Source organism: Stenella coeruleoalba (assembly GCF_951394435.1).
Source record: "Stenella coeruleoalba genome assembly, chromosome: 20".
Lineage (NCBI taxonomy): Eukaryota > Metazoa > Chordata > Mammalia > Artiodactyla > Delphinidae > Stenella > Stenella coeruleoalba.
This window is the reverse complement of record NC_137166.1, coordinates 45,511,279-45,534,752: the sequence shown is the minus strand read 5'-3', so window position 1 is coordinate 45,534,752 and position 23,474 is coordinate 45,511,279. Positions and strand designations below refer to the sequence as shown.

The 23,474-nt window shown below is 45.6% G+C and overlaps 1 protein-coding gene across 2 annotated transcripts in view; it reads right to left on the bottom strand.

Annotated features, from left to right (window-relative positions):
- The window catches only part of RYR1 (ryanodine receptor 1), a gene marked incomplete at its 5' end in the record, with an annotated part of 118,295 nt that overhangs the window by 17,666 nt on the left and 77,155 nt on the right, over window positions 1-23,474 (bottom strand). For both annotated transcript variants that reach the window (XM_079907734.1, XM_079907735.1), the window contains 8 exons: window positions 12,683-12,870; window positions 14,970-15,051; window positions 17,303-17,407; window positions 17,496-17,624; window positions 17,719-17,807; window positions 21,241-21,321; window positions 22,383-22,400; window positions 23,039-23,112. In XM_079907734.1, the coding sequence (XP_079763860.1) occupies window positions 12,683-12,870; window positions 14,970-15,051; window positions 17,303-17,407; window positions 17,496-17,624; window positions 17,719-17,807; window positions 21,241-21,321; window positions 22,383-22,400; window positions 23,039-23,112 (766 nt within the window). The remainder of the gene's footprint in view (window positions 1-12,682; window positions 12,871-14,969; window positions 15,052-17,302; window positions 17,408-17,495; window positions 17,625-17,718; window positions 17,808-21,240; window positions 21,322-22,382; window positions 22,401-23,038; window positions 23,113-23,474) is intronic.

The following is a 23,474-nucleotide window of genomic DNA, read 5'->3' as shown; positions in this document are numbered from 1 at the left end:
GAGTTCGATAATTACTCTTTCCTCCAGGCCAGCCCCCTTACAGCTAGGGCCCTGACTGATACATGCCACCACCTCTGCCCCTTCCCCAAGGCCCTTTGGTCCCCCATCCTACCATTTCCAGCAACTAAGTAACTGGCACCTGACACAATGGAGGCCTCCAAATTTCAGCTGGGAATAAAGTCGTATGCCCGTCACCCCAGAACATATTTTCAGCTACTGTATATGTAAGAACGATAACATGACAGGTATGACTGGAGCCCTCTGTGTACCCTTCTCTTGCTCCATTACCCCCACCCTCCCTCAAGGTATCCACCAAGGAGTTGGTGTATCCTTCCAAAGAACTATGTGTAACATGGATGGACCTAGTGGGTATTATGCTTAGTGAAATAAGTCAGACAAAGACAAATACTGTATGTTATCACTTATATGTGGAATCTAAAAAATAAAATGAATGAATATAACAAAACAGAAACAGACTCACAGATATAGAGAACAAATTAGAACAAACCAGTGAGGAGAGGGCATGGGGGGAGGGGCAAGATAGGGATAGGAGATTAAGAGATACAAACTACTATAAATAAAATAAACAAGCTACAAGGACATATTGTACAGCACAGAGAATATAGCCAACATATATATTTTTTTTCGTTACGCGGGCCTCTCACTGTTGTGGCCTCTCCCATTGCAGAGCACAGGCTCCGGATGCGCAGGCTCAGCAGCTGTGGCTCACGGGCCCAGCTGCTCCGCAGCATGTGGGATCTTCCCAGACCGGGGCACGAACCCGTGTCCCCTGCATCGGCAGGCGGACGCTCAACCACTGTGCCACCAGGGAAGCCCATAGCCAATATTTTATGATAACTTTAAATGGAGTATAATCTATAAAAATATTGAATCACTATGTTGTACACTGAAACTAATATAATATTGTAAATCAACTATACGTCAATAAAAAAAGATGTGTCAGTACTTCTACTACTTATATTCTGTCATTTTCTCACACAAAAAATTTGGTATCCTGTGCATTATTTTGATTTAAAGAATATTATAATTATAATCATGTAATTTGAAACTTGCTTTTTTCACTCAGCTGTACGTTTTCAAGATCTATCCATGTTGATATATAGATCAAATGAATGCATTTTCACTGCTGTGTACTTTTCCTGTTTTATAAACACAACACTCTATCTGTTCTCCTGATGACAGACATTTAGTTTATATCCAGTTTTTAACTTTACAGACACTTTCATTAAACGTTCTTGTACTGATCTTCAATGCACTCTTTGCAAGAGGTTCTCTGGGGCAGCCTTTCAAATGTTTTGACCACACCTATAGTAAGAATGCATTTTATAATGACTCCAAAAAAAAAAGTTTTCACGACACAATTCTGACTTTTGCTATGTAACACACTCTGCAATGTTCTATTCTATTTTATTTTTAAAGATGCTGGTCATGACTTAACTAAATTTCATGACCAACAGATGGGTTGCAACGTGGTTTGAGAAACACTGCTCTGGGGTATGAACAGAAGCGAAATCTTCTGGCTCTAAAAAATGCTTTGTAGCCAAGAACTTTGCAAAATGCTTTCTAAATGAGTAACATGCTTTGCAAATCATGAAGGGCTCTAGAAACCACAGAGTGTGGAGACATAATCACACAGGAACTGTTCACCTTCTACCGTCACGCCATCAACCTGACTCCTTCCCTTATGATACAGTGTGACACTGTCCCTCTTAAAATCTGACACCCCCCCCAACCATGCTCCACATTGTGCATTTGCCTATCCCCTTCTTTTGAAATACCTTTTTCTCTGACTGTTGTCAGTTTCCTTGGCTGGAGTCTCCTTCTCTTCCAGACGTCTAAAAGTTGGAGGGGCTCCAGGCCTGGAATTTGCATGCTTTTCTTGAGATATACACTCGTCATGGAGATTTCATTGAGGCCTGGTCCTCCGAAAGCCATCCCATGCCAATGATGGTAAAGCCTACGTCCCAGCCCTGACTACCCCCCAGAATCCATACACTTAACAGGGGAAGCCTTACCTGACATCTCTTTGTGGAAATGGCCAAAACTGACCTCTTGATTGCAAAACCTCTCCTCCCACAGTCTTACCCATCTCCGGAATCGCATCACCACCCACCCAGGTGCTTAAGTTAAAATCTTTGAGTCATCCTTGATTCCTTTCTTTTATCTCACTACCCACACCTAATCCATCAGCAAATCTGTCAGCTCTACTTTCAAAAGATCTAGGACACACACACTTCTGCCCCCTCCATGGCCCCTACCCTGGTTTTGTCCCCCATTGGACCCTCACAGCAACCTTCTCCCTGGTCTCCCTTCTCCTCTTCTATCCCCACAGTCTCTTCCCCACCCACCCACAGTTGGAGGGACCCTGTGAACATCTGAGTCAGGTCACATTCCTCCCCTGCTCAGAATCCTCCCTTAGCTCCATCTCATTCAGGCCAAAAGTCAGAGTCCTCCCTGCAGCCAACCAGTGTCAGCACATCTGCCCCCCTCACCTCTCAGACTTAAAGTTTTCCTCTCCCCGCCCCCAACAGCCCTCTCCAGCCATACTGGCCTCCTTTGCATCCCTCTTATTCCCACTTTTCAGCCTTTACACTTGTTGTCCCTTGTCCTGGGGATGCCACAACCTCCCCTAACTTCACAGGGTAGCTTTCAGCTCTTGGCTTCAATGTCCTCTTCTAGAAAGACCTTCCCTGACCACCCAATTTACAGGGCTTACTCTACGCATGCTCTCTTGCACACCACCCTGCTCACTTCCTTCAGACCACAGGTTATAACCTGAAATTATTTTGTTTCTTTACTTATTTTCATCTGACAGCCACTGGGCTGTCAGTCTCTGTTTTGTTCACTGCTACACACAGTTCGTGCTCAACGCATGTTTGTCAAATGAATTAAGCATCTTGAAAACTGAAAAGACTTTTTAACTTTGTTATACTTTTTGAAAATTAAGAAGTCCTTAAAAAAAACACCTAACCTTGTTCTTTTAAACCATAAAAAAATTGAAAAGCATATTGTAAAATACAAAAGTTTGTAAAGAGTCTGGGAATCATAGGACGCTTTGGGTTTGGGAAACCATATGATGTTTGGTAAAGGTTAGACATTTAGAAATGAGAATATTGCCATTTTGCAATCTCTAATGAACTAATGTGTCTGGGCATTGAATATCAGTGGTTGCTGACATCACAAAAGGAGAGATGACGGGACAGGATGTGCCTCTTGATGGACGTATGAAGCACGACAAAGGAAGGTGTTGGTGAAAAATAAAAATAAAAAAAAAACTCCAAACCTGAATCTGATTGAGCTTCTTGACCCAAGTCCCAGTTTACAGGGAATGCAGGGGACAGAGGAACACGTTAAATGACACCACAAAGTTGCATCAGCCAGATCGAACTGTGGGAAACTCTACAACTAGGAGAGCACTAATGACAGCTACGAGCCACATGTGGCTACTGAGCCCTTGAATCATGGCTGGCAAAGTGAGGTGTGCTGACAGTGTAAAATACATATGGATTTTAAAGACTCAGTATAGGACTTCTCTGGTGGCGCAGTGCTTAAGAATCCACCTGCCAATTCAGGGGACGTGGGTTCAATTCCTGGTCCGGGAAGATCCCACATGCCGCAGAGCAACTAAGCCTGTACATCACAACTACTGAGACTGCCCTCTAGAGTCTGCGAGCCACAACTACTGAAGCCCGTGCACCTAGAGCCCGTGCTCCGCAACAAGAGAAGCCACCGCCCGCCGCAACGAGAGGAAGCCTGCATGCAACGACGAAGACCCAACACAGCCAATAAGTAAATAAATAAATGTTCCTTAAAAAAAAAAAAAAGACTTAGTATAAAAAAAAGAATTTAAAATATCTGATAATTTTTACATTGACTATATGTTGAAATATTATTTTGGTAGAGTAGGTTAAATAAAACATGGTTAAAAATAATTTCACGTGTTTCTTTTTACTTCTTTTTTTTTTTTTTTTTTTTTTTGCGGTACGCGGGCCTCTCACTGTTGTGGCCTCTCCCGTTGCGGAGCACAGGCTCCGGACGCACAGGCCCAGCCGCTCTGCGGCATGTGGGATCTTCCCGGACTGGGGCACGAACCCGTGTCCCCTGCATCGGCAGGTGGACTCTCAACCACTGCGCCACCAGGGAAGCCCTCTTTTTACTTCTTTTTTTAAATGTAAGTATTAGAAATTTCTTTTTTTAAAAATATTTATTTACTTATTTTTGGCTGTGTTGGGTCTTAGTTGTGGCACGCGGGATCCTTCCTTGCAGTGCACGGGCTCTTCGTTGCGGCACATGGGCTTCTCTCTAGTGGTGCAAGAGCTCCAGAGCGCGTGGACTTAGTAGTTGCAGTGCGTGGGCTTAGTTGCCCCGTGGCATATGGGATCTTAGTTCCCCCGACCAGGGATCAAACCCGCGTCCCCTGCATTGGAAGGTGGATTCTAACCATTGGACCACCAAGGAAGTCCCAGAAATTTCTTAAGTATATGTGTTGCCCTCATTGTATTTCTATCGGGCAGTGCTGCTCTACAGGACCAGCAACCCAGGTATCCATCAGATAAACTGCCAGGTAAGGGAAAAGTGATGGAGGGGCAGCAGTAGATAAAAGGAGGTTTAAAGAAACAGCAACCAGGGACTTCCCTGGTAGTGCAGTCGTTAAGAATCTGCCTGCCTATTCAGGGGACACAGGTTTGAACCCTGGTCTGGGAAGATCCCACATGTTGTGGAGCAACTAAGCCCATGTGCCACAACTACTGGAGCCTGCACACCGCCACAAAGAGTAGCCCCTGCTCTCCGCAACTGGAGAAAGCCCACGCGTAGCAACGAAGACCCAACACAGCCAAAAATAAATAAGTAGATAATTTTTTTTTTAAAAAAAGGAGAATTTAAGAAATAGCAACCAATAGCACTGGGTGGCCTTGTTTGGATCCTGCTTCAAAGAAATTACAAAAAATTATATGTGGTCTTTAGAAGATCTGGAAATGTGAACGTTGGCCAGACATTTGATGATTTAATGAACTACGGATCTTTTTCATTTTGTCTTTATTGCTTTGTTTTTAGTTAGGAGTGATAATGACACTGTGGTTTGTTAAATAGAAGGAAAGCTTTTTAAGACCGTATATTGTATAGTTCCATTTATATGAAGTGTCCAAAACAGGCAAATCTATAGAGACAGAAAGTAGATTAGCTGCCAGGGGCCTGAGTGGGGGAAATGGAAGTGACCGCTAAAGGGTATGGGGTTTCTTTCTGAGGTGATTAAAATGTTCTAATTAGATTGTAGTGATGCTTGCACAATTCTGTGAATATATCAAAAAAACATTAAGTTGTACCTTTTAAATGGGTGAATTTTATAGCATATGAATTATATCTCAATAAAGATGTTTTTTAAAAGGAAGTCTTTTAATTTAGAGATAGGTACAAAAACATTTGCTAACAAAAAACAATAAAGAAAACCACAAAATAGTACTAACTAAGAATAAATTAGTAGCCTGAAATGTGTTTTCACCCACCAGGAAGGGCTTTCCAAACTGTAGTAGATGTTTTGGAATCTGCAAAGTACTTATCATTGGAGACATGTTTTGCAAACTGTCAAGAACACTGTCAACCACGAAGAACTTGGGAAGCCCTAAAATAATTCTATATATTTTTCTTTTCTTAATAAATTTATTTATTTATTCATTTATTTAATTTTTGTCTGCATTGGGTCTTCGCTGCTGCACGCGGGTTTTCTCTAGTTGCTGACAGCGGGGTCTACTCTTTGTTGCGGTGCGCGGGCTTCTCATCGCGGTGGCTTCTCCTGTTGCGGAGCACAGTCCCTAGGCGCGCGGGCTTCAGTAGTTGTGGCACATGGACTTAGTTGCTCCGCGGCATGTGGGATATTCCCGGACCAGAGATCAAACCAGTGTCCCCGGCATTGGCAGACAGATTCTTAACCACTGCGCCACCAGGGAAGCCCTCTATATATTTTTCAGTGAAGATTTACATATGAACGGAAATGCAGAAATAAATGTCCAGAGATATGAACATCTAGAGGATAACTGTGGCAGCCTTTGAAGAGGCGGGATGAGAGTAGGGTTGGGTATGGGGACCAAAGGTAACCTCAACCATAGCTATAAGTTCTGAATTTCTCTACAAAAGGACTGAATCCCTGTATTATCTATTCTGTTAAAAATTCATAAAATATTTAAAATAATTTTCTACATAAAAAGCAAGTCTTATGCATGGCCAACCCTCTCTCCCCAAAGCCAACCAACCAACCAACAAAACAAACCACCATAAGCAAAGTCAAAAGACAAATGCTGAACTAGAAAAAAGAAGGACACCTCATATCACTAACAAAGTTATAGTCAGCCAAATATAGAAATCAAGAAGAAAAACACCAACATCCCAATAGAAAAGTAAACCAAAGCCATGGTCAGTTCACTGAACAAGTAATACAAAAGAAGTAACATGAAAAGATGCCTAATTGCACTCGTAACAGGAGAAATGTGAATTAAAACTTCACTCAATACCTTTTTTCACCTATCAGATTGGCAAAAATCCAAATATTTGACAATGTGGTCTGGTGGTGAGGCTGTGGGAAAACAGGCAGTCTCACATTTTACTAATGAGAAGGAAAAATGCAGGGCAAGATCGGTCCAAATGACAAATGAATTTACCCTTTAACCCAGCAATCCCACTTTTGGAAGTTTACCTTTAGATACAACTCACGTACAAAGTGATGTACATACAAAGGTAATTGTTCTAGCCAGCATTGCTAGTGGCCCATGTGGAGCCTTCCTCAACACTCTTACTGGAAATCAGCAGTATAAATTTACAATATCTGTCCTATAAACGGCACCTTTGTACAGTGCACAACTTGTACAACTATCCATGGCCACCCTAATGACAGCATGTGTTGTAATGGCAAAAGACTGGGGGAAAGTGAGTGTCCATCGACAGGGAATAATCAAATAAACCATAATATATACACAAAGTGGAGTACTGGAAACCTATAAAAAATAATCAGGACACTCCCTATATCTCTAGAATATATTGTTAAGTGATACAGGCCAATGTATATAGCTTATTACCTATGATGTAAGAAAAGAGGAAAATAATATCTGGAGAAAATGATAGAAGGACACAAAAAAAGAAACTAATGCTTACTCACAGCAGTGGGGGTGAAGAAAGCGTAGGTTGAGAAAGGGGCGGGAATGAGACTTCTCACACTTCATACTTTGCTATATTTTACTTTAAAAATTATGTGAATGTATTATTTATTCAAAAAATAAAGCCAATGCACTTTTAAAGTTACAGATTGTAACTTTGTGAAACAGATATTGAGCTACAAAATGTTGTGTACGTGACATCAAATCTTGTGATTTGTGAAACCCTGAATCGTCAGGAGGGATCTTTGCCCATTTTTTAAAAAATCACCTTATAACTGAAAGTTTGTACCCTTTCACCAAACTCTCCCTTTTTCCACCACCTCCCAGCTTATGGAAACCACTCACTTTTCTACTCTCTGTTTCTGAGTTTGACTTTTGTTTTTAGATTTCCCATATGTGATACCATGCAGTATCTGTCCTTCTCTGGCTGGCTTATTTCACTTAGTGTAATGCCCTCCAGGTTCATCCATGTTGCTGCAAATGACAAGATTTCCAGCCTTGACCAAGGCTGAATGATATTTCACACACACACATACACACATACCACATCTTCTTTATCCATTCATCCATAGACAGATACTTAGGTTGTTTTCACACCTTGGCTATTATGAGTAATGCTGCAATGAATGTGAGAGTGCAAACATCGCTTTGCAATTATAGTTTCATTTCCTTTGCATAGATACCCAGAAATGGGATTCCTGGGTCCTACTGTAGTTCTGTTTTTCATTTCCTGAGGAACTTCCATTCTGTTTTCCATAGTGGTTGCACCAGTTTACATTCCCACCAACAATGGACAAAGATACCCTTTTCTCTACATCCTTGCCACACTTGTTATCTCTTGTTTTTTCGATAACACCCATCCTAAAAGGTGTGAGGTGATATCTCACTGTGGTTTTGATTTGCATTTTCCTGATGATTAGTGATACTGAGCACTTTTTCTTGTACCTGTTGGCCATTTGTATGTCTTCTTTGGAATAATGTCTATTCAGGTCCTTTGCCCATTTTTAAATTGGGTTATTGGTTTTATTGCTTTTGAGCTATAATGACTTCTTTGTATATTTTGGATATTAACCCCGTATTAAATATGTGGTTGGCAAATATTTTCTTCCATTCCGTAAGTTGCCTTTTTTTTTTTTTTTTTGCAGTACATGGGCCTCTCACTGTTGTGGCCTCTCCCGTTGCGGAGCACAGCCTCCGGACGCGCAGGCTCAGCGGCCATGGCTCACGGGCCCAGCCGCTCCGCGGCATGTGGGATCTTCCCGGACCAGGGCACGAACCCGCGTCCCCTGCAACGGCAGGCGGACTCTCAACCACTGCGCCACCAGGGAAGCCCAGCTGTCTTTTTTTTGTCGATGGTCTCCTTTGCTGAGTAGAGTCATTTTAAAATTATAAATGATGCGACTTTAGCTCCTGCACCGTCCTTTTTGGTTCTCTTGCAGTCCCTACCGAGACTCTCACCCTAACCTGCCTGTCTTGAGAGTCGAGCTGGGACTCCCCAGAGAGGGCCTGGCACCCAGGAGGTGCTCACTGACTGTTTATTAGGCTAGATTAGTGGATGAATCTGGAGGCAGTGTACTCTGGAACCAGACTGCCTGAGTTCTAATCCCAGCTTTGTTACTTATCAGTTGTGTGACCTTAAGCACAGCACTTTAACCTTCCTGTGCCTCAGTTTCCACTTCTGCAAAATGGGAATAAAAAATAGTCCTTACTGGGACTTCCCTGGTGGTCCAGTGGTTAAGAATCCACCAATGCAGGGGACACGGGTTTGAGTCCTGGCCCAGGAAGATCCCACATGTCGCAGAGCAACTAAGCCCGTGTGCCACAACTACTGAGCCTGCGCTCTAGAGCCCATGAGCCGCAATTACTGAAGCCCACATGCCTAGAGCCTGCGGTCCACAACAAGAGAAGCCACCACAGTGAGAAGCCCGCGCCCCACAACAAAGAGTAGCCCCCGCTCACCGCAACTAAAGAAAGCCCGCACACAGCAATGAAGACACAAGGCAGCCAAAAAAAAAAAAGTCCTTACTACCTAAGGGTTACTGTAAATTAACATTCATTTACACACAGGACCTGACACAGGTGAGAACATGATACATATTAGCTCTTATTCCTGAAGGTGCAGGGCTCAGGGACAGTGACGTTTAAGAGGCTGCGAGGGCGACAAATAAAGACGCAGACCTACTAGAGAATGGACTTGAGGACCCGGGGAGGGGGAAGGGTAAGCTGGGACGAAGTGAGAGAGTGGCATGGACATATATACACTACCAAATGTAAGATAGCTAGCTAGTGGGAAGCAGCCGCATAGCACAGGGTGATCAGCTCGGTGCTTTGTGACCACCGAGAGGGGTGGGATAGGGAGGGTGGGGGGGAGGGAGACGCAAGAGGGAGGAGATATGGGAACATATGTATATGTATAACTGATTCACTTTGTTATAAAGCAGAAACTACCACACCATTGTAAAGCGATTATACTCCAATAAAGATGTTAAAAAAAAGAGCCTGCGAGAGATTGGCAGGGAAGGTGGGGGTCCCAGGAATGCGTGGCACAGACGCCCAGGGGAGCAAGGCATTGCCGAGGGGGAGGAAATGGCCGACTGTGGCAAACGCGGCCAAGATGACAAGTCAGAGGAAAGATTTAGGGTGAAGAGGTCACTGATGATCTTAGCTGGCGTAGTTTCAGGAGAGTGACAGGGACAGAAGCCCCGAATCAGGGAAGGAGTGGGAGGTGAGAAAGGAGTGAGTGAGGGTAGATAGCTCTTGGGAGGCGTGGCTGAGAAGCGGGGAGACAGAGAGGCAGGGAGGCTCTCAGAAGGCATCTGGGAGGCATGGGGCACTTTGTATTCAACTCAGGAGACCCTGGGTTTACTTAAATGCTGACGGACAACAGTGATTGCAATCCCTAGAATAAAATAAGAAGTCATGAGTCTATACCCATACAAATGAATGAGTGAATGAACGAACAAACAAACAAACAAATAAATAAATGGAGGAGAAGGGAAAAACTCTTCCTTACAGTAAAATCGTACCTAGTGTGTGGAGAAAAGGGAACCCTCTTACACCGTTGGTGGGAATGTAAATTGGTGCAGCCACTACGGAAAACAGTATGGAGGATCCTCAAAAAACTAAAAATAGAGTTGCCATGTGATCCAGCAGTCCTACTCCTGGGCACACACCCAGAGAAAACTATATTTCAGAAAGATACATGCACCCCTATATTCATAGCAGCACTATTTACAATAGCCAGGACATGGAAACAACCTAAATGTTCATTGACAGATGAATGGATAAAGAAGATGTGGTCCAAATATACAGTGGAATATTACTCAGTCACAAAAAAGAATAAAATAATGACATTTGCAGCAACGTGGATGGACCTAGAGATTATCATACTAAGCAAACTAAGTCAGAAAGAGAAAGGCAAATACCACATGATAGCACTTATGTGTGAATCTAAAATATGACACAAATGAACACATCTGTGAAACAGAAACAGACTCACAGATATAGAGAACAGACTCGTGGTTGCCAAGGGAGAGGGGGAGGTGGGGGAGGGAAGGACTGGTAGTTTGGGATTAGCAGATCCAAACTATCACATGTAGGGTGGATAAACGACAAGGTCCTACTCTACAGCACAGGGAACTATACTCAATATCCTGTGGTGATCAACCATAATGGAAAAGAATATGAAAAAGAATATATATATATATATATGTGTGTATAACCAAATCACTTTGCTATACTGTAGAAATTAACGCAACATTTTATTGCAATATGGTAAGTCAACCATACTGCAATAAAATGAAAAAAGGTACCTAGTAAAGGTAAAGGGTACAGGGAAGTTAGAAAACCACCATTTCTCAACTGCCATAGTAGTAATCGTTGAGACAAGTATCACTGATAGATGCTAACCCTGAGAGGGTGCGCAGGATATTTACATAGTCTCAAAGCACATCTTCACAAGATACCAAGGGGAACGATAGTATCAGTACAGTGGAGACTCTGGTAAACACCACCTTCACCATGTGACCAAGCTAACACCAACTGTAATGGGAAGAACCAACATCACATGCCTCCTGATAGAATGCACTGAGAAAGACATAGCCCTCCTCTGATATTCCTGCCAAAGGCGTATATAACCTGAATCGAATCACAAGGAAAACTCAGACAAACCCACACTGAGGGCCATCCTATAAAACAACTGGCCTCTATTTTTCAAAAATATCGAGATCATAAGAGGCAAAGACAGATCAAGGAAGGGTTCCAGATTGAAGGGAGCTAAAGAGACAGGATGCCTAAATGTAATCCCTGACCCTGGACTGGATCCTTGACAAGGAAAAAAATTTCTTCAAGAGCAAAAACTGAATAAAGTCTGTAGATAGCAGGATTGTCTCAGTGTTGATTTCCTGATTTGCATAATTGTTTTGTGGTTATGTAAGGGAATGAACTTGTTCTCAGGAGATACACACTGAAGTATTTAGAGGTAAAGAGGAATTATGATAGAGCAAATGAGGTAAAAAGTTAATATTTGGGGGACTTCCCTGGTGGTCCAGTGGCTGAGACTCCGAGCTCCCAATGCAGGGGTCCCTGGTCAGGGAACTAGATCCCACACGCCGCAACTAAGACCACGCATGCCGCAATTAAAGATCCCATATGCTGCAACTAAAAGATCCTGCACACTGCAACGAAGACCCCCCTTGTGCTGCAACTAAGACCCAGCACAGCCAAATAAATAAATAAATAAAAAGTTAACATTTGGGCAATCCGGGTGAAAAGGTATTCAGAAATTTTATGTACTATTCCTGCAACTCCTCCATAAGACTGAAGTTATTTCAAAGGAAAAATTTAACAAAATGGTGATGGGAAAGATCTGGCAGTAATAATAATAGGTAATATCTCTTGTACTCTCCTGTGTTCCAGGCACTGCCCAGGCTCTGTTCACCCACTGCCTAACCTCAAAGCAGTCCTGTGAAACAGTTAATGTTATTATCTTAGCCCCACTTCACAGAGGAACCTGAGGCTTAGAGCGGATGAGTGGCTTACCTGGGGTGGAAGGGTTGGCAGAGGCAGGTGAGTGGGCTCCTGGACAGAGCTGCTTCCTGCATTTCCCTCCTAACAGCCTCATTATTTAGACCTGCAGTGGTCGTTAGTGGCTGCCTCTCCCTTTAGTCTATAAGCCCCATGAAGGCAGGGCTGTGTCTGTCTCAATCATTGCTGTGTCCATGGTATCAGCACAGAGCCCAACACAGAGGAGAAACCCAATAGATGGTTATCAACTGAATAACTGATCTCTATTTATAATAATGATAATATTATGACTGTTAATAATGATAATAGAAATAAGGTTCTCATCTGTGTTGATGCATTTCATATTCAAAACAAGTCCAAGGATGATAATTTTATCCCCGTTTTACAGATAAGGAAACTGAGGCATCCAGAGAAGTCTCTTGCCTACAGCAGGCAGCCAGAAGGGCATGACTGGTACTTGGCACCCCACCCATCCGCCTTCCGGTACTCACCTTCTGGAAGTCCTTCTTGGAGATGAGGCCACGGGGGTCAGTGACGTAGTCCTGGAAGGCCTCAGAGCCCACAATGTCCTTGAGTTTCAGGAACATGTCGAAGAACTTGAGGATCATCTCCACGTTGGATGAGGATTCCACAAGCATGTCCACCATCTGCCGGGCAATCATGCCGTTCACCACGTTCCCTGCAGGCAGCCCCAGGTCAGTGTGGCTCAACAGAGCCTCCTTTCTGGATCCCCATTGGGCTTGCCTCCCTCTCCAGCTCAGGAGCCACCAGGATCCACTGCGCTGGTGGAAGCTTCCCTGGCCAGCTCCTGTACCTCCCCTCAGAGGGCAAGGGTCACTTTCTGATCTGCCTCGGCATCAGGTGTGAACCTGGCTGATTCTGTCTATGTCCTCCTCCCCCGATAGCTGGGGGAGTCATCAACAAGGATAACAATGGCATAAACTAATGGCGGGTCCAGATGCCATGCCAGGTGCTGCACTGACACGACCTCATCTTTGTAAGGAACGTGTGTCACTATTCATTTTTATAGATGAGGAAACAGACTCAGAGAAAGTCTCAAACTCAGGGTTACACAGCCAGTAAAGGGGGTGGGGAGGACTTGAACCCAGAGCTGCCTGACCTCTGAGCTCACACCACCTAAGCCTTCCACTAGCCCACAGAGGCCAGGCAGGTCCACAGATGAGTGAGGTAGGCCAAAGACAAGACAACAGGGAGAGGTGGAGACTGTGGTAAACTGGGACCCCACACCCCCTCTAAAGCAAACTGGCTCCACCTTTTTTTTCAACAGAATTTTATTTATATTTATTCATTTATTTTTTGGCTGTGCCACACAGCTTGTGGGATCTTAGTTCTGCCACCAGGGACTGAACCCGGGCCACAGCAGTGAAAACCCCAAATCCTACCCACTGGACTGCCAGGGAACTCCCCAAACTGGCTCCAGCTTCTTTTTGTACCTTTCAATTTTCATATAATTTCAAATTTACAGGTAGTTCACAAGAATAGTGCAAGGGAACCCTCATGTATTCCAGATTCATCAACTGTTTACATTTTGCCATGTTTGCTTTATAATACCTCTCCCTCTCTATTTTTTTTTCACCGAACCATTAAGGACTAAGCTGTAGATGTGAGGCCTTTTTACCCCTAAACGTTTCCACATATATATTCTTAAAGACGAGGACATTCTCTTATATAATCATAGTGCAGTCATCAAAATCAGATTGAACATTGATATGACAGTTATTTAATCCAGTTCAGCTGATTTTTCCCATGTGAGAATGCGGATGCATGGTCACTGAATCTTTCAATTGTTCAAGAAAAATGTTTAAAGGGATTTTTGATGGTTAAATCTGATTTTTTTAAAATTAATTGATTATTTTTGGCTGCTTTGGGTCTTTGTTGCTGTGGGCGGGCTTTCTCTAGTTGCGGTGAGCGGGGGCTACTCTTTCTTGCGGTGGCTTCTTCTGTTGCGGAGCACGGGCTCTAGGTGCACGGGCTCAGGAGTTGTGGCTCGCGGGCTCTAGAGCACAGGCTCAGTAGTTGTGGTGCACAGGCTCAGTTGCTCCGCGGCATGTGGGATCTTCCCGGACCAGGGCTCGAACCCGTGTCCCCTGCATTGGCAGGTGGATTCTTAACCACTGTGCCACCAGGGAAGTCCCTTTACATCTGATTTTTAAAAGCTGATGACTAGTTACCAAAAATTTAAAACATTGTAGGAGGATTATTCATTGCAACATGGTTTGTAATAGCAAAATATTTTTTAATTAAGAACCTTGAATGTCCATTGATGGGGTGTGGTTAAATGAATCACTGTATCCCCATCAATTAGTACTATGCAGCCATATAAAAGAATGAGGATGCTGTTATGAACCTCTATAGGAAAAAGTCTTTGTCTACAAGTTAAATAATTTTATTAATTAGTAATAAATTATGGTTGTTTTAAATCACTACGTTTTGGGTATATTTGTTAGGCAGCAAGAGCTAAATGACATATTCAGCAAATAAATATTCAGTGCATAAATTTCAAAAAGTGTCCAGGCCACCCACCTAATTAAGATTTCTTTGGCGATCCGATAAATTACTATATCTACAGTCAGGACCTGGCACATAATAAGTGCCCAATAAGTGTTTGCTGAGCTTCTTATAGCAACTTAAATGCAATGACTCTCACATGATATCAGATGGGGTTGAAGGTTAGGCTCTCCTGGGTCTCAGAGGGCCATTTTTAGGATCATCTGAACATTGGTACCCTCCCCTTGCCCCCACCCACTAGGAGTTTACCTTCTAGTAGTGACAGCAACATCACCACCATGTCCTTCTGTAGATCCAGCAGCTCCTTCAACAGCTCGATCTGGCTCGAGTCCTAGAGACCCCACATCCCAGCTTTGTGAGGGCTCTTCTCAGCAGAGATGCCTCCCCCACCTCCAGCTGCTTCCACCCACCCAGCAGGGCCTAAGACCCCTTTTCTTTCCCCCTCTTACCTCCGAGGGGACCCGAGTCCCGATATGTTCCTCGGAAGCAGGGGAAAAGGCAGAGAGACAAGACTGTGGGGTGAGATTGGCACTTTGGGGGAAGTGGGCCCAACAGGTGACGTGTAAGGACAAGGGCTGGCAGACAAGGAGAACTGGGAGGTGTATGGGGACCTGAGAGCAGATGCTTGGAGCCAAGAGAGACAGAGACGGACAGGGGCAAATACTGGGGACAGTGACACAGACCTGGGAAGAGATGAGAGTTCAGCACTGCACCTGGCCTACGGTGGGTGCTTGACACATGTTTGTTGAATGAATGTGTGATCGAAAAAGTGGGACTCTGGGTTCAGGAAGAAGGCTGTGGGACACAGCTATGTGCTTTCTGGTAAGCCATTTGGGAAGAATGGCTCTCCTGTCACAGTGTCTCATGTAGGGTCCACAGAAGTCTCCAACATGGTCAAAGTTCTGCCCCCTGGTCCCTATTTGTATTAGGTTGAGCCACATAAAATTGCTAGCCTTCAGTCATTTCTCACCAACAAAGTGGTAATTTCATATGGTTCTACCTAATGAAATGGAGGAAGGGGAAGGGTACCAGATAAATGGGATGTAAGGCTCCTTCTACCCCATGCTCCTTCTAGAGTTGCTGATTCTAATCCTAACACGTTTCCACAGTTCCAAAGCTCTGCATTCTGACTCTAAGATTCCAACATTCCAGGATCTCAAGATCCTAAGATGGGTGGGTCCTGTGGTGTGTGCCTGTCCATGATGTAGCCCCTTGATTCTCTCAACAATCCCACTCTCAGAGCCTATGGGACTAACCCCATCTTCCGGGTTGTAGGGGTGGGTATATAACCAGGACTGGCCAATCAGAGCTTTCTTTCCCCTGGCCAGGGTGATTGGTTCAGGAATGAGCATGTGACCTAGTAGTCGAATAAGAGAATACGGCAGATCTTTTTCTGGATCTAAAGAGGTGTTCTCTTCCCTCTGGAGCTGTTAGTGGAGCTCATGAAAGCCCAGGGCATCATTTTCCCAGCCCATGGGGAGCACCTGCTTGAGAATGAAGCTAGAGAGGAGAGGGACATTTCTACTAACAGCACTATAGGCCCCGGATCTGATCTGTGATGTGAACTGATAAATTCTTTTTTTGGAAGCTACCACTTTGCATTGGATTTCTAGCCCTTGCAATTTAACCTAGACTACGGCTGAGGAATTAATTCTGCAGGATTTGGAACACTACACTAAGATACCAATATCCTCTAGAATTTTAAGATTACATCAACAGCCCCACTTGAACTCACTGACACTAAGAAATTGCCTTCTTAAGTTCAACTCCTTTCAAAAGGTCAGATGACACCAGACAGGGTTTCTGCCAGCCCCTGTGGTGCCTTTGAATAAATTAGAAAAAGGCTTCCCTTCTTCAAGACTCTTTCCTGTTGGGAAATTATAATATACAGAATATTGCCATCTGCTGGAAAACTATTGTAATAAATACACCGATATATGTATGACGTCTAGGATGTGGATGGTGCCGTTTCAGATGCTGGGCCCTGCTGCAGCGCATATGGCAGCCTTGAATATGTTTACCAGACAGAAGCAGAACAAATGGATACGGTGTTTGTGAGGCATTGACAAGGCTGCAAAGGGGCGGGGGTGGTGGGGAAAAGGGGAGCACGAAGATGCTAGAGATGGGAGACGGGGCTCGACAGGGACCTTACATCATGGATGCCCTGGATAGATGTCATCTGCCGCAAGCAGAATAAAGAAGCAAAACACCCCTTCAGCCCCAGGCCCAGATCTAGAAGCCTACCCTCATCCTATCCCTAGTCCTGTCCGAATCTGGGTGACCTCATCAGAGGGGAAAGAACACCAACCAATCATAGAGGAGCTCTGGACCAGAGCGGGCGGGCCCCAAACGTCAGTCCAAGGGAACTGTAGATGGATAACCGGCCGATTGGCGGTGGCAGAGGAGGCGGGGTCATGGAGAGAGCCAATCCAGAAGAAAGATGGATTTGGCCACGGAGAGGGACCGGTCTGCAACCTGCTGGGAGCACTGGGGTGCGACACGGACCGACGGGGCAAAACTTGGAAACGTGCCAGTTGGGGGATGCCTGGAAGCAGTTGGATGAAAAACAGAGAGGCCCGAACCTGAGCGAGCTTCATCATCATGTGGGCAAACACGTGCAGGAATCCCACCACGGCGTCCCAGAGGCGGCTGTGCGCTAGACTCTGCTGGTTCCCGGTGCAGGGCCCCTGTGGGGCAGAGAGAGGTTCTACGTGAGCGCGAGGCAGGGCGCGGGATGCGGAACTGCCCCGCCCCGCCGCAGCGGGCGAGCCCTACCTGAATGTATTCGGTGAGGCTGTTGAACACCTGTTTAGCCACAGACATGGCCTTGGAAAAGTTCCTCTTGCCCTGCTCCTCAATGACATCCTTGCCCGAGTAGTACCAGTAGAAGTCGCTGATGGATTCCTGGGGGGCAGACACAGTGTGAGGGGCTGCTGGTGCCAACCATGGCCCAACAGACCCCGACCCGGGTCACACCTGGACGGCCTCACAGCCTCACCTGAAGCCGCAGGAGGTAGTCCACAGTACAGATGATGATGTTAATAGTGGTTGTATTCCCTGTCTGTGTCCGTAGGTAGTTTTGGAAATCTAGAGAGGTGAAAAGTCACTCATTTATTGAGCATCTACCATGTGCTAGGGGAGGTGGACAGTGAGTCCTTTATTCTTTTATGCAATAAATGTTTATTGAGGGCCTATTGTATGCCGGAAGGCATATAATCATTAATTTACTTAAAAGCTCTTTATCAGTACCTACTATGTGTTAGGGGAAGATGGAGGATCATTTATCCATTTGTCTAATAAATATTTATTGAGGGCCTACTATGTGCCAGATGTGGTGGAGGGCCAGTCATTTACTCATTTTTTTCCCCAAAGTATTTATTGAGCACCTACAATGTAGCAGGGGGAAATGGAGATTCAGCCTTCGTTTGTTCACAAAAGTTTTTTACTGAATACCTACTATGTGCTGGGGAGATCGGAGATTGGTTATTTATTCATTCATTTATCCAAAAAATATTTATTGAGCACCTACCAAGAACCAGAGGAGATAAGCATTTGTTATTTATTTGTTCATTTATTTAATATATATTTATTGAGCATATACTATATGCTAACGGGAGATGAAGACTGGTCACATACTTTGATACTACAAATTTCCTGAGCATTTATTATGTGCCCTGGAGATACAGCAGTAGGAGAAGACAAAGTCCCTGCCCTTGTGAAGTTTATATTATCATGTAGTAAGTTTTCAGTCTTTTCTAACTGCAACCTACAGTAGGAAATCCAGTAAGTACATATTTACACTGAGACCCAGTACGCGTGTCTAATCTGAAATTACATCCACATATACCCGAAACAGAAGTTTCACATACCCTTACTATGTGCCATACGTTCTGCTATTTTCTGCCCTGTAACTAGTCTAGTCAACTACAAATGAATTCTGAACTCAACCCACTGAATGTGTAGTTCTCAACCTCCCAACCCTGGCTGCACATTAGAACTACCTGGAGGATTTTAAATATCCCGGTGCTCAGACCCCATCCCAGACCAATTAAATTAGAATGCCTGAGTGAAACCTGAGCTTTAGCGTCTTGTAAAGCTCCCCAGGCATACCAATGCGCAATTAGGAATGAGAACCTCTGCGATAAACTTGATTCACGACCCTCTGGTGAGTTGGTTCCCACTATTTGAAAAACATTGCTCTATGGCAGAAAGCTGATAACTGTTAGAGCTGAGTGATGGCTTCTTGGGGGCTTATTATACCATTCTCTCTACTGCAGGGTGTGGTTGAGAAGTTCTGGAATAATAATGATGATGATGATAAAGATTGTGATGGGGGAAGCTCAGGGGGTTGGAGGAGCCCAGAGGAGATGCTTGACCCAGACAAGGTGGTCAGGGAGGGCTTCTTGGAGGAGGGGACCTCTGAGCTATGACCTGAAAGATGAGTAGGAGTTGGCTGCGCAAATTCCTCGCTGTGTGACCTCAGGCAAGTTATTGAACCTCTCTGTGTGGCAGACTGTGCCTTGGTTCCCCCATATGTAACACGGTGGTCACAATAGGCCCTACTTTAAAGAGCTTTGGTGAGGTTTTAATGCTTTAGCATGTATAATGAACTGAGGACAGAACCTGCTACATAAGCGCTCAATAAATAATAGCTGTTCTTAAAGGGCCTTAAAGAGAGTGCTGAGGTTAAGAGCTGCACTTTGGAGCAGTGACTCTCAAAACATGGGCCCAGACCAGCAGCGTCAGCATCTTCCGGAAGGAAACCTGTTAGAAATGCAAATTCCTGGGCTCCGCCCCAGAATTACTAAATCAGAAAATCTGGGATGGGGTCCAGAAGCCTAGTTTAACAAGGCCTCCTGGTGATTCTTAGGTACGCTTGAGTTTGAGAACAACCTCTGTAGGCCCATTTGCCAAATGACCAATTCATCAAATTATCAAGGCAATGAAAACAAGCTTCAGTGAAATCCTTCTGATGTTACAGCAATGTCACGTTGCCCAGGATGGCTTCAACGGCCCTTGAAAGCTTTTTTCTCCCAAAGTTTTACTTCCACCTGATTTCCCTATAGCCACTTCACAATCACTATATCAGGCTGAATGTCCATTTTGCCTGGTTTCACATTACAGACGAAAAGTATACTCAAATATTCAAGATTTTATAAGCAAATGGACAGGCTTTCCCATCAACCCTGTTTTCTAATTCCTTTTTCTGTGTTCATTTAAATCACACTGTATGCCTAAATGGTTAATACGGCTCCCCGGCTTTTGTCTGCTCTGAATGGCACTGAATACTCAAGACCTGCAAGGCATCTGAGATTTGAAAGATATTTCAAATATTTATTCGACTGGGCTGGTTAATGAATCCACAAATTTGGGCAGAGGACCAGATTGCAAATTTGGTGGGAGAGAGAAATCCCACCATAAGAACATTCTCATTTCCGAAAAGTCATAGACCCAGGGAATAAAATTCATTCTAAGCCCCAAAGACTGATGCCACCTTTGTTAAAGAAAGAAAACCCCAGTCACATGGCACAAAGGTATTTAATAAACCTTGAAGAAAAACTAGCTGTGGACATAAGAGCTTATGATAATACAAAACAATGGATCATGCTTTATCCTCTGTTGAAAAGAAAAAAGTGAAGATTAAAGACGTTTACCTTAAAGAACACTAGCCCAGTGGGGTGCGGGTTCTATGGAGGTTAGATTTATAATTACTCCCTTTCTTATCGTGAAGGTTAACTTCTGGGCAGTCTGTGGTTTCTTATCACCCACTAAGTGTTATAACCACAACCTTGAGACTGTACACGTTTGTCATAGGAAACTGCGTTGGGTACAGTGTTTACTGTTCAGAATTTCAACTATTCCTTTAACGTTGTAAGCTGTGTGCCACACGAGGTTGTATTTTCTCACCAATGATGTATTTAATTAACTTGCTGTGTCATCCTTGATCTGGTTATATTGCCAGAACCAGAACAAAAGTTGTGAAAACTCAAACTTGTTTAAGTTAGCCAAGAGTCTATAGGCCTTCCTCGTGGCCAAGTATTTTATAAGCAAAATGAATAGGTGGTTCTAATAGATGCGTTTAAAAATGCCCGGCAGTTTTTCCCTCTACAGACCCAGACTATGACCATCGACCACATTTACTGAACTTTGGAGGCTGCTGCGAAATGCCTGTGGAAAAGTGGCATGTGGCAAATGGCTCCTTTGTGAAAATTGATTTGGGGCCAAATCGGGTTTTGGCAGATTGCTTTTGGGGAATTGGACTGGCTAGAGGAGGTGAAAGTGAAGCAAAGCGGCCAGGCTCCAGACATGCAAGAGAGATTTAGGAAGGTGGGCAGGCAGCCCTAGACACTGGCTGGAAGTAAAGAATGAACGACAATGGGATTGAGGACAAGGCCTGGATGGGAGCATTGAGGCCATCACTGATAAGGGGAAGAGGAGACTGGAGATCAACTCAGGCAACCCTTCCAGACCGACCCCAAACCTTGGCCTTCTCTCTATGTCAGCCACCCCTCCTCCTCACCGTTATTGTGCCCCTCGCAGAGCAGTTGCAGGAATCGGAACAGGTCTTGGGTGAATTCATCATCTGCCATGACCTTCTCTCCTGGGTGGAAGAGGGGGGAAGGGGCCAGAGGGATCAGATGCGCCAGGACACAGCACGCATGCACGTGGCCCATGCACACTGCACACGCATGCAGAAAGCATGGGGTGCGCAGGGAGGAGCAGCCACCCCTTTAAAGACAGCATGAGGGCCCCGGGCATCCACGACACCAGAGTCTAGGACATCAGCAGATGGAAACTGAGGTGCCCTGAGTCATGAAGCTGGGGCCTCAAGTATCTGTCTACAATATCACTGTCCCTTTGATGTCACCACCTGTGTGACAGCTGGGAGTGTCTGTCGACCTGGCAGAGGTTCGGGCTGCTGTTACCTCCCTCAGCCCCCCTCCAGGACAGTGTGGGGCGGTTAATGGATTACAGGGGGTCAGAGTCACTTTCACGCCAAGGCTCTGAGCAGGAGGGGATTGAGCAGGGGGATGGGAATCCAAAGCCAGCCAATTGGCTCAGATGCCTTGAAAGCAGCCAATCCAGGAGAAGCAGAGGGGGAGGCATGTAAACATGCGCCAATCAGAACGGGCCTCTGAAAGAAGCCAATCACTGTGGGCTGTAGGGCAGGGAAGGCTAGATAGCAAAGGTTCGGGCCAACCAGAGCAGGCGTAGAGGAGGCACGCACACCAATCAGAGTGGCTGCTTGGGGGCAACCAATCTGGTTGGTGGATGGGAGCCCCAGACTCGATCAACATGGGGTCGCGGGCGCAGAGAGCAGGGTAGGTGGGAGAGGGGTTCACCCCACCTCGGGACTGCGAATCTGGGTCTGGAAGTCCGAGAACATCCATCTGGAAAGGGATCTTTGCCATCTTCTCTAGCTTCTGTTTTACACATGGGGAAACTGAGGCTTACGGAAGGTAAGCGTCCCATGTGTTGTTAGTGGCTAATCTGGGATCCGAATCTTGGTCTCTGGACCCCTGATCTCGAGACTTTCCTCGGGCATGGACCCTCCCTCCCCTGGATGACCCAGATCCTCAGCCCCCAGGTGGAGGGGATGGGTCGGGGTTAGAAGGAAGGGGTGGTAGTAGCATAGCGCGGGAAACGGACTAGGGGAATTACCGTTCTGGCGGTTGATGACTGGGGCAGCCGACAGGATGAGAGGAAGAAGCAGAAGAAAAGAGGGGAAAAGGAGGCAGAAGGGGACAGAGAGACGGACAGAAACACACACACAGTGACATGGTCAGGCATGAAGGCACAGACACAGAGAGAGGAACAACCCACAGAGAGGAAGAGCGACAAGGAGCAAGGAAGCAAAGAAGAGAACAAGAAGAGGGTAAAAGCAGAGAGGAAGAAAGAAGAGGGGAGAGAGAGAGAGAGAGACGGGTAGGTACAGGTGAAGAGGCAGGAGGCGAGGATCAGGGCAGAAAGGTTAGGCACGTCACAACACGGCAAAGAGGAGACTCGATTAACTCGGATTAGGGACATTAATGAGAGAACAGCAACCAGGGCTGGAGACTTGGGGCAAGTGGAGGGTGGGGTCCATGTGGTGATGGGTGAGAGAACACAGAAGGACACCCAGGGGTGGGACCATGGCGAGGGAGACTCTGGAGGAATGGGGGGGAGGCAGGACTGGGGACCACTGCAGGGGGGAAACCTGGGCACGCTCTTGGGGAGGGAAGGTGTCTTGGTGGAAGGGAGCTCTGGGCAATTGGGGGGGGGGTGGATCCTGAAAGAAGGGGATGCCCCAGGGAGAGGGAAGCCCAAGAAGGCCTCACCGGTTCCATCCTCGTTCACCATGCCCAGCCCCTCTGCCTTGTTCTGTCTCTCGAAGGCATTGAGATCCAGGACACTGAGGGAAAGAAAGGAAAGATGGTGAAGACGTGCTGAGGCCTCTGCCCTCCTCTTTTCCAGAGCCTGGTAGCTTCCCCACGGTGGAGGGTGGTGAGCCGTCGTAAACCATGAGTGAGCTGAAATCAAGAGGAAGCAGAGGGCTTCCCTGGTGGCACAGTGGTTGAGGATCTGCCTGCTAATGCAGGGGACACGGGTTTGAGCCCTGGTCTGGGAGGATCCCACATGCCGAGAAACAACTACGCCCGTGAGCCACAACTGCTGAGCCTGCGTGTCTGGAGCCCGTGCTCCACAACAAGAGAGGCCGCGATAGTGAGAGGCCCACGCACCGCGATGATGAGTGGCCCCCGCTTGCCGCAACTA